Source organism: Myotis nattereri (genome assembly GCF_964212035.1).
Source record: "Myotis nattereri genome assembly, chromosome: 1".
Taxonomy (NCBI): domain Eukaryota; kingdom Metazoa; phylum Chordata; class Mammalia; order Chiroptera; family Vespertilionidae; genus Myotis; species Myotis nattereri.
In genome coordinates this window covers 49,487,607-49,507,164 of record NC_138075.1, presented here as the reverse complement: position 1 = coordinate 49,507,164, position 19,558 = coordinate 49,487,607, and the positions used below count along the sequence as shown (strand labels likewise).

General features: G+C 34.5%; 1 protein-coding gene across 4 annotated transcripts in view; it reads right to left on the bottom strand.

The window, feature by feature from the left end:
* The window catches only part of VPS13C (vacuolar protein sorting 13 homolog C), a 192,245-nt gene that overhangs the window by 130,247 nt on the left and 42,440 nt on the right, over positions 1-19,558 (bottom strand). For all 4 annotated transcript variants that reach the window (XM_081094698.1, XM_081094699.1, XM_081094700.1 and 1 more), the window contains 10 exons: positions 18,418-18,477; positions 15,477-15,536; positions 14,523-14,603; positions 13,075-13,132; positions 11,148-11,275; positions 10,059-10,165; positions 9,331-9,502; positions 6,930-6,992; positions 1,583-1,712; positions 649-743 (listed from right to left, as the gene is read on the bottom strand). In XM_081094698.1, coding sequence (XP_080950824.1) covers positions 649-743; positions 1,583-1,712; positions 6,930-6,992; positions 9,331-9,502; positions 10,059-10,165; positions 11,148-11,275; positions 13,075-13,132; positions 14,523-14,603; positions 15,477-15,536; positions 18,418-18,477 — 954 coding nt within the window. The remainder of the gene's footprint in view (positions 1-648; positions 744-1,582; positions 1,713-6,929; positions 6,993-9,330; positions 9,503-10,058; positions 10,166-11,147; positions 11,276-13,074; positions 13,133-14,522; positions 14,604-15,476; positions 15,537-18,417; positions 18,478-19,558) is intronic.

Below are 19,558 nucleotides of genomic sequence, written 5' to 3'. Positions count from 1 at the left end.
GAGCAGCAGAGATGGGCGGGAGAGAAGCAGCAGAGAAGGGCGGGGTAGGAACGGCAGAGACGGGAGCGAAGCCCTATTCTTGCAGGAATCCTGATGCAACGGGCCTCTAGTAGAATATATAAAAAAAGAAGGAAAGCTTATCTTTTGCGACAGCATGGATGGACCTAGAGACTATTATGCTAAGTGAAATAAGCCAGTCAAAAAAGAAAAATACTACAAGATTTCACTTATATGTGAAATCTAATGAACAAAATAAGCTAACAAACAAAATAGAAACAGACTCATATATACAGAGAAGGGCACATACCTTGGTTGCAGGTTCAATCCCCCCCACCACTACCTGGTTGGGGCATGTGTGGAAGGCAACCACTCAATGTCTGTCTCTCTCTCTCTCTCTCTCTCTCTCTCTCTCTCCTACTTTCCTTCCACTCTCTCTAAAAATCAATGGAAAAAATATCCTCAGGGGAGGATTAAAAAAAATTAAGAAGAAAACTCATAGAGAAAAGATAGTATCTTTAATAAATGGTTCTAGAAAAACTGGATATTAAACTGGACCTCATCTTATACCACTCACAAAAATTAATTTGATAATATAAGATAATACAGTAAAATGAAACAAACCACCTCTTAGACTGCCTAAATAATTACCTGTTTGGGTAAAGTTAAGTTGTGGGTGCTCTCACTATAACCAATAGCTGTGAAGAACTTATCTTTTTCCTCTGGAGTCATAAGGTCATCAATAGCTACAAAGAAAAGACAATATTTTAAAATCGATTGCTTCAGTTTTACAGGTACAATAAAAAAAAAAAATCAAACCAAACTAATAAGTGCCCTAAAATCAATAAAAACAAATGCTAAAGCAAAAGCAGCCAGGTGATTTCCTCTAATATACTAAAATATCATGCCTTTGCTCTTTTAGATCAAGAAAAAGCAGAGAGACCATTAAGGAAATTCAGGTCTCCTATATGGATTTTTAATTCCCTAAGTATTTTAAAAACTAAGAGAAACTTCTAATTAAATATCCATGTAAAAAGTAACAATTAGGAATGTTAAATGTAGTGATTTCTGAATTTCAACTTTTTAAATTTCAAACATATAAATTTTCTCCAAAAAAAGAAAATCAAAGTTTTGCTTTAATTTGAAACACAGAAATGTGCCAGCCTGATGTATCTGCTTATATGTTTGCCACACTAGGCTACTTTTATTTCAAAAGTATGTGTATGTATCTGTGTATGTATATATATATATGGCTAATATGAAAAAAGTCCCCTTGGGAGTTCAACCGGGAGACCAGGAGTTCGATCGTTCGCTATGATGTGCACTGACCACAAGGGGGTAGCGCGGAATGAAGGAAGGCCCCAGCTGGCAGCCAGCAGCCAGCAGTGGGGGAAGGAAAGCCCTGGGCAGCAGCTGGAAGGCCCTGATCAGGCCTGATCACCAGCCAGGCCTAGGGACCCTACCCGTGCATGAATTTCATGCATCAGGTGTCTAGTTATGAAATAAAATTCAACCAACTGGCTAAAATATAATTTATATAGTTTGTCTTATCAGCATACAATAAATTACTTGACTTGGAACTTACTTTCAGGAATCAAAGATTCTTCATCTTTTTTCTTACTTTCCTTCTTACCCCAAAACCCACTAAACCAGCCTCCACGTTTCTCGCCTGCATCAGTACACTTGTTCTTTAATTTCTGCCCGGACCGAATCACCTAAAAAATCAAAATTTAAAAATTAATTAAAGAGTAAATGTCCTCCTCATTTTCAGGTATAGTCGGGTAAAAACAAAGCTTAACTTTTTTAAACACTACATTAGGTTAACTATATATAGTCAGAAAGACAGTTCCTTCTGAAATGATGTTCAACATGTGATTAATGTAGTCTATTAATTTACTTTCCACACCTACCAATAGCATTTTGCTGCATTTTGTTAAGAATTATAGTCAAGGATTCCAGTGATATGTCTCTCAAATTTTTAAGTTAAGGAGCCACTAGGATAGCATATTTCTGAGCAATATATCTCCCAAATGTTTAAGTTAAGGAGCCACTGGGACTGAAAGGATAATGCTCCCACATTCAAAAGTCTGGCTACAGGATGAGTAAATGCAGTCCATGAAAGCCAGAGTATACAGAGGAAAATCCTAGCGGGAGAAGAGCTAGAGAATGGGATATCTGGGTAGAAGTCTGCACAAACCTCAGTCTAACCCAGCCGTGGGCAAACTACGGCCCGCGGGCCGGATCCGGCCCATTTGAAATGAATAAAACTAAAAAAAAAAAGACCGTACCCTTTTATGTAATGATGTTTACTTTGAATTTATATTAGTTCACACAAACACTTCATCCATGCTTTTGTTCCGGCCCTCCGGTCCAGTTTAAGAACCCATTGTGGCCCTCGAGTCAAAAAGTTTGCCCACCCCTGGTCTAACCTAAGCTTCCCAAGTATGAAACTGACCTCAATGAAAGTAGCAAAGGTTCAGAGACCTGAACTGAGATATAAACCATCTGCACAACTCTCAAACTCCTATACTGTTCATGTGCAAAATAGACCCAAACCAACATACAAAAATTGAGACAAATAGATTGAGATTTGAACCACTATCCATAGAAGGCATGTGCTAAGATAAAAATGTCCAATAGTTTCTGGAGGATAACAGGACACAGAGACTACACAATATAATATTCACAATGTCCATAAATATAATCAAAATCACTTGATATATGAAAACAAAACAAACAAAAACCTAGGAAAATATGACCAATTATCAAGGAAAAGGATAATCAACAGATGCCAATAACCAAATAACCTAGAAGTTGAAACTAATGTTACATTAGATAAAGGAAAATACTCTTAAAGTTACTAAAATGTAAGAATTTTTGACAGAAAAATAAAATCTTTATAGGAATTCAATAGGAATTGTAGACCTGAAAATGGAAATGATAAAGGAAAGAGTAAACTTGAAGACACAGCAATAGAAAGTTTCCAATCTGAAGAACAGAAAGAAAAAACATTAGTGAGGAAAAAAAATGAACAAAGCCTCAGGAACTTGCAATATATCAAAACATCATAGATATGTATATATGGACCTACATATGTACATATACATACATATTTATTTATGTGTGTTCATAAAACCATTGTAAGAAATAATAGCTGAAACATCTCCTATTTGGGAAACCTAATGGTCAATTCTCAGTCTTCAGGTCGGTTGACCAATCAGATGCACCTGTCAGTTGATCCCTCCCTCTTCCTTGAACTTCTTTCTTCACTTGGTTTTGAGGGTATTATATTCAGAGAATTTTCCACCTATATCTCTGGCAGCTTCTCCATGGTGACCTTTACTGGTTCCCACTTCTCTAACCTATAAACAACAGAATGCTACAGGTCTTTAGAGTCCACCAATTTTCTAGCTACTCTGACTTACTAGTAGGCAATTTCATCCAATGTCATAGCTTTAAATGCCATCTGTGTGCTGACCCCTGCTAAATTCATGTCTCCAACACAGACTTCTAAACTCTACATTCACGTATTCAATTGACTACTCCATATATCCACATTAATGTCTGAATGATAGCTAAGCTTTATAAGTCCAAAACTGAACTACTCATCTCCTATCTCACCCAAGCTTGTTCCAGCTAGTCTTCCCCATCTCATTTCATAGTAACTCCAACTTCCCAACTGCTCCAAGACAAAATTCTTAGTCATTTCTGATTTCTCTCTCTTAAAATCTGAATGTAGTCCTTTGGGAAATAATGGCTCTCCCTTAAAACATATGCAGAATATTTTTAATTTATTTTTATTGATTTCAGAGAGGAAGGAAGAGGGAAAGATAGAAACATCAATGTTGAAGAGGATCATTGATTGGCTGCCTCTTGCATGCCCCCTACTGGGATCGAGCCTGCAACCTGGGCATGTGACCTGACTGAGAATCCAACCTCCAATGGGGGGACCTTCTGGTTCATAGGTTGATACTCAACCACTGAGCCCCACCGGCTGGGCAAAACATATCCAGAATTTGACACTGAGGCATCACTCCATCGTAACCATTCTCAGCCACACTACCATTATTTCTCAAATATTTCAAGAGCATCCTAACTAATCTCTGTTTTCAGTTTTGCCCTCCTTTTTACAGTCTGTTTTCAAATTAGCAGCCAGAGGAAATTTTAAAACCTAAGTCAGATTATATTATTCTATTCATGAAATGGCTCCCTAATTCAGAGTAAAAACCAAAATCCACAAAAACTTAAAATAAATTGCTTTTAAGACCCTACAGCAAGCATGTCAAACTCAACGGCTAACACAGGCCAAATAAACAAGGTTTAAGTTTATGTGGACTGCAAAAAAATAAAAGCTTCAATTTTCAAAGAAACATAGGTTTTTTTCAATAGAGACATGCTGAATACTAAGGGCTGAAATAAATGAGTAATCGTAAACATAAAATAACAGAACATTTTAATAAAAAATAATATTTTCTTGAACATTAACTTACCAGACACTGAACAACTGCACAAACTAATAAGCATAACAAAAATATACCTATTTTTCTTGTTCTCCAAAAGCTAAGTATTTCCTGTTGCGCACACCAAACAAGTCAGTACAAGACTAATGACATGGCAATAGGCTGCTAAAATATTCGCTGCTAGTATTAGTGGAGAGAAAAGGTGCACCTGTGCGTAAAGGAAATGAATGCAACACGATTATAGCCATCAGTCATTAGCGAGCGTTGTAGTTTGTTATTAATAATCATGTTTAACAGGATATTGTAAAAATTAAGTTACGAAATTTTATTAAAACAGTTTTTACATACCGTTATATTGGCTGGGCCACAAAAATATTCGTTGTGGGCCAAATTTGACACGCTTGCCCTACAGAATCTAGCTTTCTCCATAACTCCAACAATCACCATTCCAACTCCTCCACTACCTTCCTTCTCTGACTACGTTAACCACCATTTCTCCTGGCTCTCACCACTCTATTCCCCTTAATGAGCTAGTTATGTTCCCATCCCAAAAACCTTTCAACTTGCTATATTCCTTCTGATTGGTACACTTTCCCTCAGGTATCTTTCTGGTTGATTTTGCTCAAATGTATCCTTCTTAGTGAGACTTTCCCTGACCATCTTATTTAAAACTGCAACCCCATTATGATCTCTGCCTAGCCTTAGCACTCTTTATATTAATTTCTACATTATTTTTATTTACTTTTTTGTTTATTATCATTCTTCCTATTATAATGTAAGGGATTTTTGGCTGTTTTGTTCACTTCTGAATGCTAATGCAAATGATAATGATGATGATAAAGAAAAAGTCACTTATTTAGTAATTGTTATATGTCAGGCACATAACAGTCTAAGTCAGTGGTTCTCAACCTTCTGGCCCTTTAAATACAGTTCCTCACGTTGTGACCCAACCATAAAATTATTTTCGTTGCTACTGTAATAACTGTAATGTTGCTACTGTTATGAATCATAATGTAAATATCTGATATGCAGGTTGGTCTTAGGCGACCCCAGTGAAAGGGTCATTCCACCGCCAAACGGGTCGCGACCCACAGGTTGAGAACCGCTGGAAGCGGTCTACATCAATTATCATGCACTACTCACAGTAACTCTCTGATGTAGGTACTATGCATTAATCCAATTACAAATGAGGAAACCAAGACACAGAGAGGTTACATAGCCAGCCCAAGGTTACACAAGTATTAGTTGGCAAAGCTGGGATTAAAATCCAAACCATCTGACTCCCAGGTCCACACTCTTTAACCGTATTGCTAGTATAGAGATTTCCAAATGGTGTGATGCAAGAATTTCTAAAACACACAAAACCTGTCTAATGGTCAGGTATACTGACCTCTTTACTCTTAGATTGCAAAAAAAAAAAAAAAAAAGGCAACAGACAACACAAGAATATCCATCCAGTGTGATTAAGTCAAAATTGTCAGATCTGCAAAAAATACATTTTTGATACGCCACAGAATTTTAGTTATTACTTTATGTGTGCCATAAGATAAAAAAAATTAAAAATCACTATGCTAGCGTGATGGGCACTCAACGAGTATTTGCTAAGTAAATGAATGCACAAGTATATATATGCTTCAAACCCATTCAAAAACAGAAGCATGTGTATGAAGTTTTATTAATGTAAAAAACTAAAACAATATATAGAAATGCATTAACAATAGTTATCTTTGGTGTGTGACATAATGGGTGGGTTCTACTTTCTTTTTTTTGTAGATCAATATTTTCTAACTTTTCTATAATAAGTTATATTGCACTTGTAATTCATTTTTTAAATACCAAAAAAAGTCATGTTACAGAATAATAGAAAAAAACACATAACAATGTAGACAAGGTGCCAACTGAAATAAATCAGCATTTATAAAACATTTATGAACAGATTGATTCCAATTTTGGGGGGAAAAAAAGAAAAAGAGATAGAGGAAGAGGGAAAGAAGGAGGGAGAGAAGGGAAGAAAAAATGTCAGTGAAGGAAAGGAGGAAGGAATGGAGGGAAGAGAAAACAAAGCAAAGATAAAGTGAAAGAAATGGCTAAGAAGCATAAATAGGTAGGTACGCATGCATAGGGGAAAAACCTAAGAGTCTGTATGTCAAAAATGTTAACAGTTAGCATTCAGTGTTGCTAGAATAATGGATGACTCTTATTTACTTTCTATTGGGGGGGGGGGGGGAGGAGGGAGGGAGTTCAAAATTTTTGTCATAAAATTTTTTTAAATTTCCCCTTAATGTCACCTTCCCCTTCCCCACAATATTTTAATTTTTTCCTGAGACAAAATTAATCTGTGAAAATTCAATCTTTATTCTCAATTAAGCAAATCTCAACAACATCCTATGAAACTTAGCTTTCTTGATCCTAGGTTTAAAGGAGTAGTTATAACATGTTTAAAACATAAAATCAGCTAATAAAAATAATTACCTCAACTTGTGCTTGTTGCCTTGCTAAAATTATGTTAAAAACATCTAGAGTCTTCTCCAAATCCTGTAAAATAAAGACAAGGAAAATGATCATTAGATAGAATATTTTTTTCTTCAATGATATCCAGGCTTACTTATTAGTCCATGAACAAACAGTATTTGTGATCGAATGAAAGTTTAAGTATAAATTTGAATATGCACTTGGCTTTTACATTTTTAACTTTTGCAATATAAGAAATAAGTTTTCCAAGGAAGTAAATCCTCAATAAGTATAAAAATAAGAATTTTAATGAGACCATTACAATACCTAGATAGCCATATATGCAATGGAAACAAGAATATCTAGAAGGGGTATTATCCTATAGTTCTTACTTCTGACTCCCTCTATTCTATATTATTTTACAATCATTGCACTAAAGGCACCATTATAAAACACAAAATTTTTAAATGTAAAATTCTGCAAATCACAAGTAATCTAAAGTAGAAAGTGATTTGGAGAATTTACATAGAAGTATGTAAGAGAAGCTCCAGTCATTGTGTTCAGTTGGTTGGAGCATTGTCCTGTTCACCAAAAAGGTTACAGGTTCAGTTCCCGGTCAGGGTATATACCCTTGTGATCTCAGTCAGGGCGCATACAGGAGGCAAGGGATCAACATTTCTCCCTCATATCAATGTTTCTCTCTCTCTCTCTCTCTCTCTCTCTCTCTCTCTCTCTCTCTCTCCTTTCCCTCCTCTCTCTCCTCTCTCTCTTTCTCTTTCTCCCTCCCTCCCTCCCCCTTCCTCTCTCTCTAAAGTCAATAAAAACTTATCCTCAGGTTCATTAGATTCCACATACAAGTGAGATCATACAGTATTTTTCTGAGTGGCTCAGTCAGCATAATAATCTCCAGGTCCATCCATGCTGTCTTAACAGATAAGAGTTTCATCCTTTTTACAGCCATGGAGTATTTTAAACAAAACCTAGTAATAGAACTAGAGTCTGAGATGTCAGAGGGAAGGTGGGTGGGGTGTAGAGAATGAAAGAAGGTGAAGAGAATAGCCAAAGAACATATATGCATAGCCCATGGACATAGACAACAATGTGGTAAGGGCCAGAGAGAAAGGAGGGCACGGTCTGGATGGAGGGGGGCAAAGGAGAGAAAAATGGGAGACATCTATAATAAAGATAACAATAAAATATTATTTATTTATTTATTTTATAATCCTCACCCAAAAATATTTTTTTAATTGATTTCTAGAGAGTGGAAGGGAGGGAGGAGGGGGAGAGAGAAACACTGACATAAGAGAGACACATTGATTGATTGGCCTCCCGCGCACGGCTACCAGAGCTGGGGAACCTACAACCGAGATATGTGCCCTTGATGGGAATCAAATCTGCAACCCTTTGATCTGCAGGACAACACTCTAACCTCTGAGCCAAACTGGTCAGAGCAAAAAATAGAATATACTTTTAAAAATATATCCTCAGGTGAGAATTTTTTTAAAAAGTAATCCTAGTAGCCTGGGTGCCAGGTGCTCTCAGTGTTATTTTATGCACATCTCACAACTCTATAAAACAGACAGTTTCCATTTTGTACAAAAGAACACAGTACCTGAAATGTTTAGAAACTTGATACTTTTTCTAATATATAATACTGGTGATTGTCATATGCTTCATAATAATAGGAATTCAATTCTTTTTTTAATATATTTTTATTGATTTCAGAAAGGAAGGGAGAGCGAGAGAGAGAGAGAAACATCAATGATGAGAGAGAACCATTGATCAGCTGCCTTCTGCGTGCCCCACACTGGGGATCGAGCCCGCACCTGAGCATGTGCCCTCACCTGGAATCGAACGGTAACCTCCTGGTTCATAGGTCGATGCTCAACGACTGAGCCACACTGGCCAGGCAGAATTCAGTTCTTTACATTATGAATTTGTGGCAGAAAGTTATATAATCAAAATCAGATGCTATTAAGCAACTTATATATTCAGTATGGTGTTTTTCTTTGTTTCAAAAGGGGGTAAGTAAGACTCCTCCTATCTTGAGAATAAAGCTGTTTTTTATAAATAATAATTGGAACTATTTTTAAAAAGCCACTAACAAACCTAATAATATACACCTAGCTAATAATAAACAGATCTAACACTGATTTTCTATACATTATTACAAATACCAAACATATTTCTACAAATCGTTTACAGTAACCTCATTTTATCTAATATGAGGGTGGGTGAGAAGGATTTTTCAAAGAAGATAAAAATTGGGGGGAAATACTGTGCATTTTCCCATAAAATTCTCTCAAAAGAGATTAACACTATTCTTTCTAAATCATATTGTAATACAAATTAAATTTAGAAAAATTAACATTAAAGGATGATTTAACAAATAATACCTTTCATCAACATATGCAAGATATACCTGAATTTGTTTCTGTATTTCTTCTGGGACTTTAGTCTGGGTCAGCTTGGTTTTGTAGGCACATTTATAACTCTTGAGCAATTGCCTATGATTTTTTATGTTACTCCATGACCACATATGTGTACACCTTCTTATATGAACTTCAAGAATAGAATCAATTGCATATTTCCACCTAAGAGTCAAAAATTTTTAATGCACATCTGAATATAGAGGTTTAAGAAAAAGCAGGAAAATAGCTTTGACTTTAGACCTAACCTGTTACACTTTCTGTTATTAACTCTTTTCTTGTAAGAGCTCAATAATAAGAGTTCAATTTCCCAGTATAATTTTCTGACTTAAATAGATCACGAAATGAACAAAGCACTCCAGGAAGAGGGTTTATCAAAGCAAAATCAGAAAGACACAAAATGATTTGCTGTGCAAAATTAATAGCACCCAATATGGTTAAAACATTGAGTCCATGTGGATGACTAAAGTGCAATAAGACCAAAAAATGTTGGAAGTCTTGAATACTAAATTAAGAATTTGGAAATAATCTGGGAGCAGAAGTACAACAGAATGTATTTATGAAAAAAAGTAACAAGGATATAATATAAAAGATAACACTCTATGTCTATATAAAAGAAAAAAGTAGCTTCATTACGTGGCTTTAAACATGTCTTAACTCTGAGAATCCCTAACTATATGACTGTATGTTTCTTATTTTTAAAAAAATAATTCTAACTTACCATTGTCGACCATTGGTATGAAGTGGTACATAAGGTTTATATTTCCTGTAAGGGGCATTTCTAACCATGTAATCCACTGACTCCAAAAGGTCAATCATACTTAAGTACTATTAAGACAAAAACAAACTTATATTGATTAGACTGCACACATGAGTAAACACTAAATAAAATAAAGCTACTTAATCACCCATCTGACCACCAATATAACAATTCTGTGTGTCTGGTAAATAGCTCAAATAGAGGAAAACACACACACATGTAAGGACTGTAGGTAAGATAAAGAAAAGGGCAAGTTAGCTTCTTCCTCTTTATTTTTCATAATACATTTCTACCTAAGGGTTACCATATGGCTATTCAGCACTTAAAAGGTGGATACTCTGAACGTAAATGTATTCTAAGTGTAAAATATACCTCAGATTTCAAAGGCTTAAGGAAAAAAAGGATGTATAATACCTTAATTTTTAAAATTGAATGTTAAAATGATAATATTTTAGACAGGTTAAATAAAGTGTTATAATTTTAATTAATGTCATCTTTTCTTTTTACTTTGCTAATGTAGCTACTAGAAAATTTAAAGTTATATATATATAACTTGCATTGTATTTTTATTAGACTACACTGGACTAAAAGCTCAATTAGTTAAATCCCTGCCCTTTTTTCACCTTCATTTCTCCGGGTCTGTTATCCAAACTCCCTGGGCATATAACCAAACTTGAGAAACAAATTTTTAAAAAGCTCCAAAATAACTGTTCTAAAAAATAAGTAAATAATGTTGAATATAAGAGTGCCTGCTACTAAAATCTGAGGAAGAAAAACACATTAAAATCTCCATCAACAATTGGGAATTAAATGTAAATAATGTAATTCACTATAATTTGGTAAGACTCTCCACTAATAAGGAAAATAAAACTATTTCTTAAATTTGATACTTTCCAAAAAATATGTATAATATATCTATTTTTAGGAGTCAAATATTAACATAAGAAACCAAAAGAACCATCAGAACATTGGAGAAAGAATAATCACAAAGGACAAAAGCAGTCGAAATTCAAGGCTCGTCAAAGTTAGAAACGTCCAACTGAATCACACCTGAGGTTTGGTCAGTTCGATGGCAATATTTTGTACTTCTATGTTCCCATCAAGTTTGGGTGTTTTGAGCTCTGTTTCTGCATAAGGATTCATGTAGAGTTTTGCAGAGGCTGATATTGGCTGGAAAACTGAAAACACATGAGAAGAAGTAAGATAACCTCTATATGCTCTTACATATTAATGACTATAAATTTTAAGAACACTGTTACGCTGAAAGAAAAATTATAAAAAATATGTAGAAGAGAGAACTGCCAAAAAATATTCAGGTATCTATTTATCTGCATAATATCAACAGTCAAACTCAAGGGTTAAAGTGGAATCCCCAAAAAGAAAATTGGGGTCCTATGCTTCTAAATAAGAAATGTGCAAAATACAATCTACTCTTGGGAATTCACACTGTGTGTAAAATTAGGCTTCTGTTCCTTTCCTCAAGACACTTAATGATTTTATTATTCATTTAAAATACTAATACAAGTAGGAAACAAAAAAAATTTTTAATCCTCACCAGAGAACATGCTTACAGGGAGGGAGGCAGGGAGGGAGGGAGGATGGGAGGAAGGAAGGGAAGGATGGAAAGTGGGAAGAAGAGAGGGAGGAAGGGAACTGAGGGAGAGAGGAAAGGAGGGAGGGAGAAATATCAATTGGTTGCCTTCCTTGAGTGCCCTGACAGGGGGTCGAACCAGCAACCCAGTTTTGTGCCCTGACCAGGAATCAAACTGGCAACCTTTCAGTGCACAGGACGGCACTCAACCAACTGAGCTACTCTGGCTGGACAGTAGGAAACAAAATTTGATTAATTTCTGTCTTATTTAATCACTGCCAGAATTTAGGAACAGAACCATGAGTAAAATTCATGTAACCCAGAAAAAAATTTCTTACTACTTTTCAATTTTCAAAACAATCACTGCATATAGTCTTAGAATAAACTAAAGAAAATATTTTTAAAAGTGAGAAGTAGTATGAAAAGGTGTATTAGGAAAGATAAGAGAGCAAAGTGATAATTATAACTTATAATACTATTAAAATTATATAAATTGTGATACCTTATAAAGTGTTTACAGTTTGCATGATAATATAAAATTTCAACTAATTTAGAGTTTATTTATAAGTGGGAGATGCCTAAGAATAAAGTTGGAGAATTTTCTGAACTAGTTCTGTCACAAGTAAAAATGCTTTCACAAACTAGCAGCATGTGAAAACCTTGTCATCAGTAAATAGAGAGGCCAATGAACATAAAAGAAAAAGTGCCAACTCTTCTATAACAGCAATCAGTCATAAAAGGATATGAAGAAAACAATAGTGAACAGAGTGATATGAAATACAGAAGAACATGGGCATAACATTTGAGGATGAGCATAAAGGAATATAGTAAATGTAAACAAATCAATAGCTTCTGTAGGCTAATAAAACGGAAATGGAGAAAACGGATGAGATACATAAATAAGCAGGCAGAGTTGTTAGAGCTCTATTTAAAAGGAAATAAAGGCAAGGCTGCCAAGGAAAACTCACATAAAACAATTTCTAATGTGGTTGGTTTGTCTTAGCACTGCAATAGTGACATGCTAGGGGTGAGACTGAATACCAAGATCTCAGAGAGATAGTTATGAAGCAAAGCAAAGAAAACCTAATTCCTAAAACAAAGAAGATGATAGCAAGGTAAGAAGGAAATGTGGAGGTCAAGGGGGGTTAGCTGTTAGGAGTGAACAATAGCCACATTGTCCTTGGCTTCCTTATTCTTCAGCAGTGTGTGTGTTATAATCTATTCCTAAACAATTAGTTATAATCCAAACATGCTATCTCACAAAATTAAGGTATAAAATTAATACTTTCTCTTTGTCACAGTAATTTTATCAGAAGAAGTATACTAAAATAAAGTTTTTAATTCCAGGCTTCCTATAACATAAAATAAGCTTTTACCATTACTTACTATATTGATGGCTTGGTAGAATATCATTACTTGTAAGAATTTCACTTTTCAGATGATCCTTAAAAAAAAATTGAATTATATGAAAATTAAAAATAAAATATTCAGCCACATATACAAAAAAAAATACTTGGTCTTACATCAGTACCTTTATTTCCTCTTTGTAATTAGAAGTTCATTAAAAAAAAACACTAAACTTTATTTACAAGTATATTTCTTTAGAATAAAATATAAAAATATATAATTTTAATTCTAAATATATGGAAATATTATAACATTGTGTTCCCCACTAGTAATCCATTTAAAAAAAAACTAAACATTATTTATAGATATATTTCTTTAGAATAAAACATAGAAAATTTTTTTATAATTCTAAATATCTAAAATTATAACATTGTGACTTTAAAATATATATATGTCTATGAACTGGGATCTCAAACAATTTCTAGACAAAGGCAACTTATTTGTGTTACAGTATCTGAGAAATAAGAAATAGATTCTTAGAATTAACTCAGCTCCAAAATTCAACAGGTCTTCTTTACTCCTCTAAGTAAACACGACTAAGACTGGTTTAACACACTGAAGTTTTAAGTTAATACTTCTGATTTATACTTTCACTGTTTAAGAAATTATTATCACAAATGCCTAAAAGATTTTTTTGATTTTTTTTTTTTTTGAGAGAGAGAAACATCAATATGAGAGTGAAACATCAATTGGCTGCCACCTGCATACCCCCTACCGGGGATCAAGAGCCCGAAACCAGGCATGTGCCCTGACTGGGAATCGAACCAGTAACCTTTCAGGGCACAGGACAATGCCCAACCAACTGAGCCCCATTGGCCAAGGCTAAGAATATATTCTTTAGATCTGAACGGTATCATCTTACTTTCTTTCTTTCTTTCCTTTTTTTTTGTAATAGCAATACCACTCTTTTTTTAAATATGTTTGTACTGATTTTAAAGATAGAGAAAGGGAGGAGAAAGATAGAAACAACAACACTGATTGGCTGCCTCCTGCACACCCCTGCCAGATATCGAACCCACAACTCAGGCATGTGCCCTGACTGGGAATTGAATTGGTGGATGGGTCGATGCTCAACCACTGAGTCACACCAGCTGGGCAAGGTATCATCTTTCTTGACAATACTCTTCAAGCAATTCTCATGAAACACCACAATGTAACCAAATGCTATCAAAATAGTGTAAAAAATCCTAAGCACAGTTGATTCAATAGTATGGGTTCTCATCTCACTGCTTAATAATGATTTCACAAAGATCTTCAAAAACAAAAGTGCTTTTTAAAAGACGGAGTGGATACCAAAAACTGTGTTTTATACTTCTGATTTAATTATATACAACTTGAACAAAAGACTGATAGCCTGTCTTCATTAAGGATCTCGTATGTAAACAAATATAGTGTAGTTAGCTCTTCCAGATAAAAACAGAAATTACCAAGATCTGTTCCCTTGATCCCTGGTAAGACATGCTGCAGTTTACGTTCCAGTAGGCACTGAGGCTATCAAGTCGGATAAGCTATAAAGGAACAATTGAAAGAGGTCAAGCAACTAACACATTGAAGTTAAGAATCAATATTAAAAGATTAATCTCATGTTCAGTATCCCAAATTATCCAATTGCCATTTTGAGTTTATAAAGGAAAGAAAATAATGCAAAAATGGGGGAAATAATTGCTTCTCAGCCTTTTGGCTAAGATCAAGTGTAAAAATGGGAGGGAGGGGGTTTGTATGTTATTCTCAGACTTTATTATTAATCCAGCATTTGCTAAATTTTGCTTCCAGGAACACTATTTCAAATGGAATTCATTCATACAATTATCAAATATTTATTGTGAATTTAGTATTTAATAGGCCCTGTACATGTTCTGCTAAAAAAAAAAAAAAAAAAAAAAAGATATGATTCCTCCAGTCTCCAGTGGATAGGAATGGGTGTTTTGAGGGAGGCGTGAGGGGAGTGGATTCTATAATCAATAAGGTGGGGAAAGCTACTTACTAAATATCACTCTTGAATGTTCACAATGTTTATTAGTATAGTTAAAGTATTCTGAAGTTCTGTAGTTTAAAAAAAAAATGAAACATGCCTATTTAACTATGTACCAAATGCTTAATACTTTTAGTCAGTAATCTTACTTGACCAGAGAATATTTTTCTACAAATCTAATAATAAGTCAATTACCTAATGCTCCATAAAATACAATCTGGGATATGTTAATTTTATTCATTTTCTTTATATGTTAGGTGAAGAACCTAAACCTCAAAATAGGTAAGTGACTTTAGAAGGTCATACAGTAAGTAGCAGGGCCAAAACTGCTCTATCAAGGTTTCTTTAAGAAAATACATTAAGTGTTTGTACCTAGGAAATTCAAGAAATGTTTAATCCAGTCTAATACCTTGTATATAATTTTATCTGCTTCATTTAACACGCATGGAGTCCAGTGTTCATTTGCAGTCTAAAAGAAAAAAAGAACTGTGAAATGAAATACATATATACACATATGTATATCTCAAAATAGTACTCTAACATTTGTAAACTATAACTAAATAACTTAGGAAGAAAACACATAGAGCTAATGTTAGCTACTGTTAGCAATCTGTTTCTTTACATAACTTTATGACAAAATCAAAGGAATAACAGTAAAAATAGAATTGAAGACATTCAAATTTAAATAAGTTAATTCACCCACAAAATAATTATTGAGTACTATGTGTCCGAAGTATGAAAGAAATTGGGTATGAATAAAAGCAGAGAGCTTGCCTATAAGCTATTGAAAAAGGTCCACTTCTTTTTTTTTTAAAGATCAAATACATAATTATTGCAAAGTAAGAAGAAAACCAGAATATGGAAATCAAAGAATGACCATGTTTCCAGAAAATCAGCATGGTAAGCAATACCAAATGCTGCAATGAAAAAAACTAAATTAAACTTATTTGGTAGCCAGGGCATTACTGATGAACTTGTTAAAAACAGTTTCAATGGAGTAGCAGAGTCAGAGTACAGTAGGTAGGGAGTCAACAGGAGGTGGGGAAAGAAAGATAGCAAAGGTAGAAAATACTCTTAGAAAGAAAAGAAAGAGAAGGCAGGTAGTTAGATGGGGGCATGGGTGGAGTGGAAGAAGGTTAAAAAACAGGCTTTTTAGATAAGTATCACATGATCTCACTCATTTGTGGAATATAATGAACAACTGATGAACAAAAATACATCCAGAGACGTAGAAGCATCAAACAGACCATCAAACCTTAGAGGGAAGGTGGGGGTGGGGGGTGAGGGGATGGTGGTGAGGTATCAACCAAAGGACTTGTATGCATGCATATAAACATAACCTATGGACAAGGACATTGGGGGGGGGAGGGGCGGGTAGGGCCTGTGCTGGAGGGCAGGGGTGGGCTGGGAGAGGTCAATGGGTGGGGGAGGAGACATGTAATACTTTCAACAATAAAGAACTTTAAATAAATAAATCGCTAAATAAAAACAAGCTTTTTAATTTTGCTGTAAAGGAGATACTTGCATGTATTTAAATGGTTACAAAAAGAAGTGGGGTGGAGGGAGGGAGGAAGGAAAGGCAAAGGGAGAGGAGTTGAAGATTTAGGAAAGAGAAAGAAATGGATGGAAAGAAGTAAGGAAGGGAAGAAAAGGAGGGGTAGACGGAAGGCTCCTGAGGGCATGGGAAAGTACAGGATCCAGATCAGAGGTGGGAAGATTACCTTATGGAGTTCAATTATAATTGGAAAGATAGAAGAAAGGAATGATATGGACACAAAAAGAGGTAAGTTTTCAGTTGTTATAATAGGCAATGTAGTAGTTGAAGCAGGAAATAAATGAGTCAGCCAATGTGCCAAATGCTTTACACAAACAATCTCACTCAAGCAACACTAAAATATAGATACTACATTTTATCAGGACTGTATTTTATTTCCTATTGCATCAGTGAATAAATGGACATTAGCGACAGCAGGAGACCAACATGGTAACCAGTTACAGGTGCTTTCATCAAAGACTAGTAAAATGAGAGGCATAAAATAAGGAATGATAAATTCAAAGCGGAAGGTAAAAAAAGGAATGAGAAAGCAAGGTAATAGCTTACAAAGTATTAAAACCTGAATAGAACTGCTAGGCAGACAAAGGGAAGGGCATAATACGGACAAAGAAAACAGTATAGAGTCTGAGCAAAGATACAGAGGGGCTCAGACAACAGCACACACTAAGACAGTTAGGCATCATTCTCACGCACAAGTATGCCTGTCTGTCGTCAGTCAATGCAGGCATTTGTTTCATATGTTTTCTTTTGTCCGCTAGAAGCTCAATGTTAAATACTGTGCTCAGCTATGACTAATGTTAGTCTAAAATTTCTGGAACAAGTAGCTCTCTACCTTCCACAACACAGATTCTGGTCTCTTTAGAGATATTATGGGATATTATTCTTTATCAAAAGCTACTTCAAATTCATTCTGGAAACATGCAGAGGACAAACAGTATATTAAACACTAGCTTCCGGACTCCCTGTTTCTCTAGTTCTTTTTCTTCAATGTTTCTGCTTTGGTCTTCAACTCTATGTATCTCTGCTTCTCTGCATGCATGTATCCTTCTTAAGGCCTCCATGTAAACAGGTCCTTTTCTCTTTCTCTGGCAGTCTACTTCTCTTTCAATTTTTTTTTCTCTTCTTTCTGTACTAAGCCCTATCCATATAACTAACCATAAGGCAAACATGTACTCAGTACAATTTACTGTTCACTGTCCTTAACTTTAAAACATTTCCTACCTCTTAGTTGTCCATAAAAGAAAATAAAAAGTCTAACCTGGATATATATACACATGCTATCCTTAAAGACCTTTAAGAGAAAAACCGAACTACATTATAAAATACTTAATCAAAATAAATTACTGATACAGATATGGATAGACATAGATATAGATGTAGATATAGATTATATATATAGATAGATACAGATATAGATATATAGATAGATATCAGTATGGTACATACACATGTACATATAAACACATAAACACATATAAGCTATTTAGAAATTCCATTTACCTAATCAAGAATGAGAACATAACTCTATGGAAATTTATCTTCCCCTACTTTCCCACATGTTTAAGAGACAGCTTATAATTCTTTCAGAATGCTTGATAATGTATTTGGATATTTGTTAAATTCGAAGACAAATCAAAATTAGAGAATGTAATAGCATCACTAAAATTTTTGAACTGTTGGAAAAGCTATAGAAAGATTATACATAAAAATAAAATAGCTTTTAGACAATGCTACCTATGGCTCGGGAATAGTATTTTACAGATTCCACAAATATTTAAAATAAGTCCAACATTACCAACAAACTAAGTTCTCCCAGTGTGACACCAAATGAAAGGGGCCGCTTTGGATCAGTAACCTATCAAAGAAAAAAAAGTAACATTAAAATATACTGATGGTGAGGGTGAATCCATGCTCCACTCTTTATGATAGGCAACATATGGCAATTAGTTTACAAATAAGTTACACAAACCAAATGGATATGTGGAAAAGAGAGAGAAGGAAGCCAAAACATGACTGGGATTATCCATATTTGCAGGCATGACACTCATATCACTTCCCAGTGAATCTCTTTTCTTAGTATATGAAAAGACTCACTAACTACAATTAAACAGATTCTTGTCTAGATAGTTACAAAGAGAGAGTCTCTTTATGTATAACATTAAAGATGTTTTTCACAGATAAATAAAACAAAGCAACACAGGTAAAAACACTGCCACTAAATTATTTTTGAAACAGTTAAGATTTTCACATTTAGAAATATGAACTGTCTCTTTAAGCTTTAATTTCCTTGACACTTTAAACATTTTCTTTGTTAGAAAATGCCCAGCATTTAATTTCCCTAGTCTCTTAACCCCAAATCTGCCAATGTCAAACTTTTGTTCTATTTCTGATCTTCAATACCCAAGTTAAATTTACTCACAATAAACTGTACCACTATATGAAAATGTCATTGTTTTAGACATCTTAAAGATGTCCAAAAATCACAGTTTTTTGGTTGTAACAGAAACTAGAGGAACTAGAGAGTGAAGAAAAAACATAATGTTCTAAATCATCCAATAGTGACTCCAGAGTTTAGTCATATAAACCCTCCTCAAATAGGAAATATGCATGATCTAGTATAGCTAAAAAACACAGATGGCTTTTTGAGTTTTGTTTTTAATATCAGAGATATTGTGATTGTGGCAATACATTTTCCTTTATTCCCACACTCATCTTTTTATACTTACAGGTAACTAGCTCAAAATAACTTGGAGCTAATCAGAAGACCTTCAATAAACCACAACTCCTCAGTTGCTAATGTAATACCCACAAACTACTATCATCCAATGAGCATTTTTGTGATAAATTATCCATTCCCTACCCCACTTCCTATACTATATTTTTCATTATCCTTCTAGATACAATAATTAAGGTTACCACATGAAAGACAAATGCTA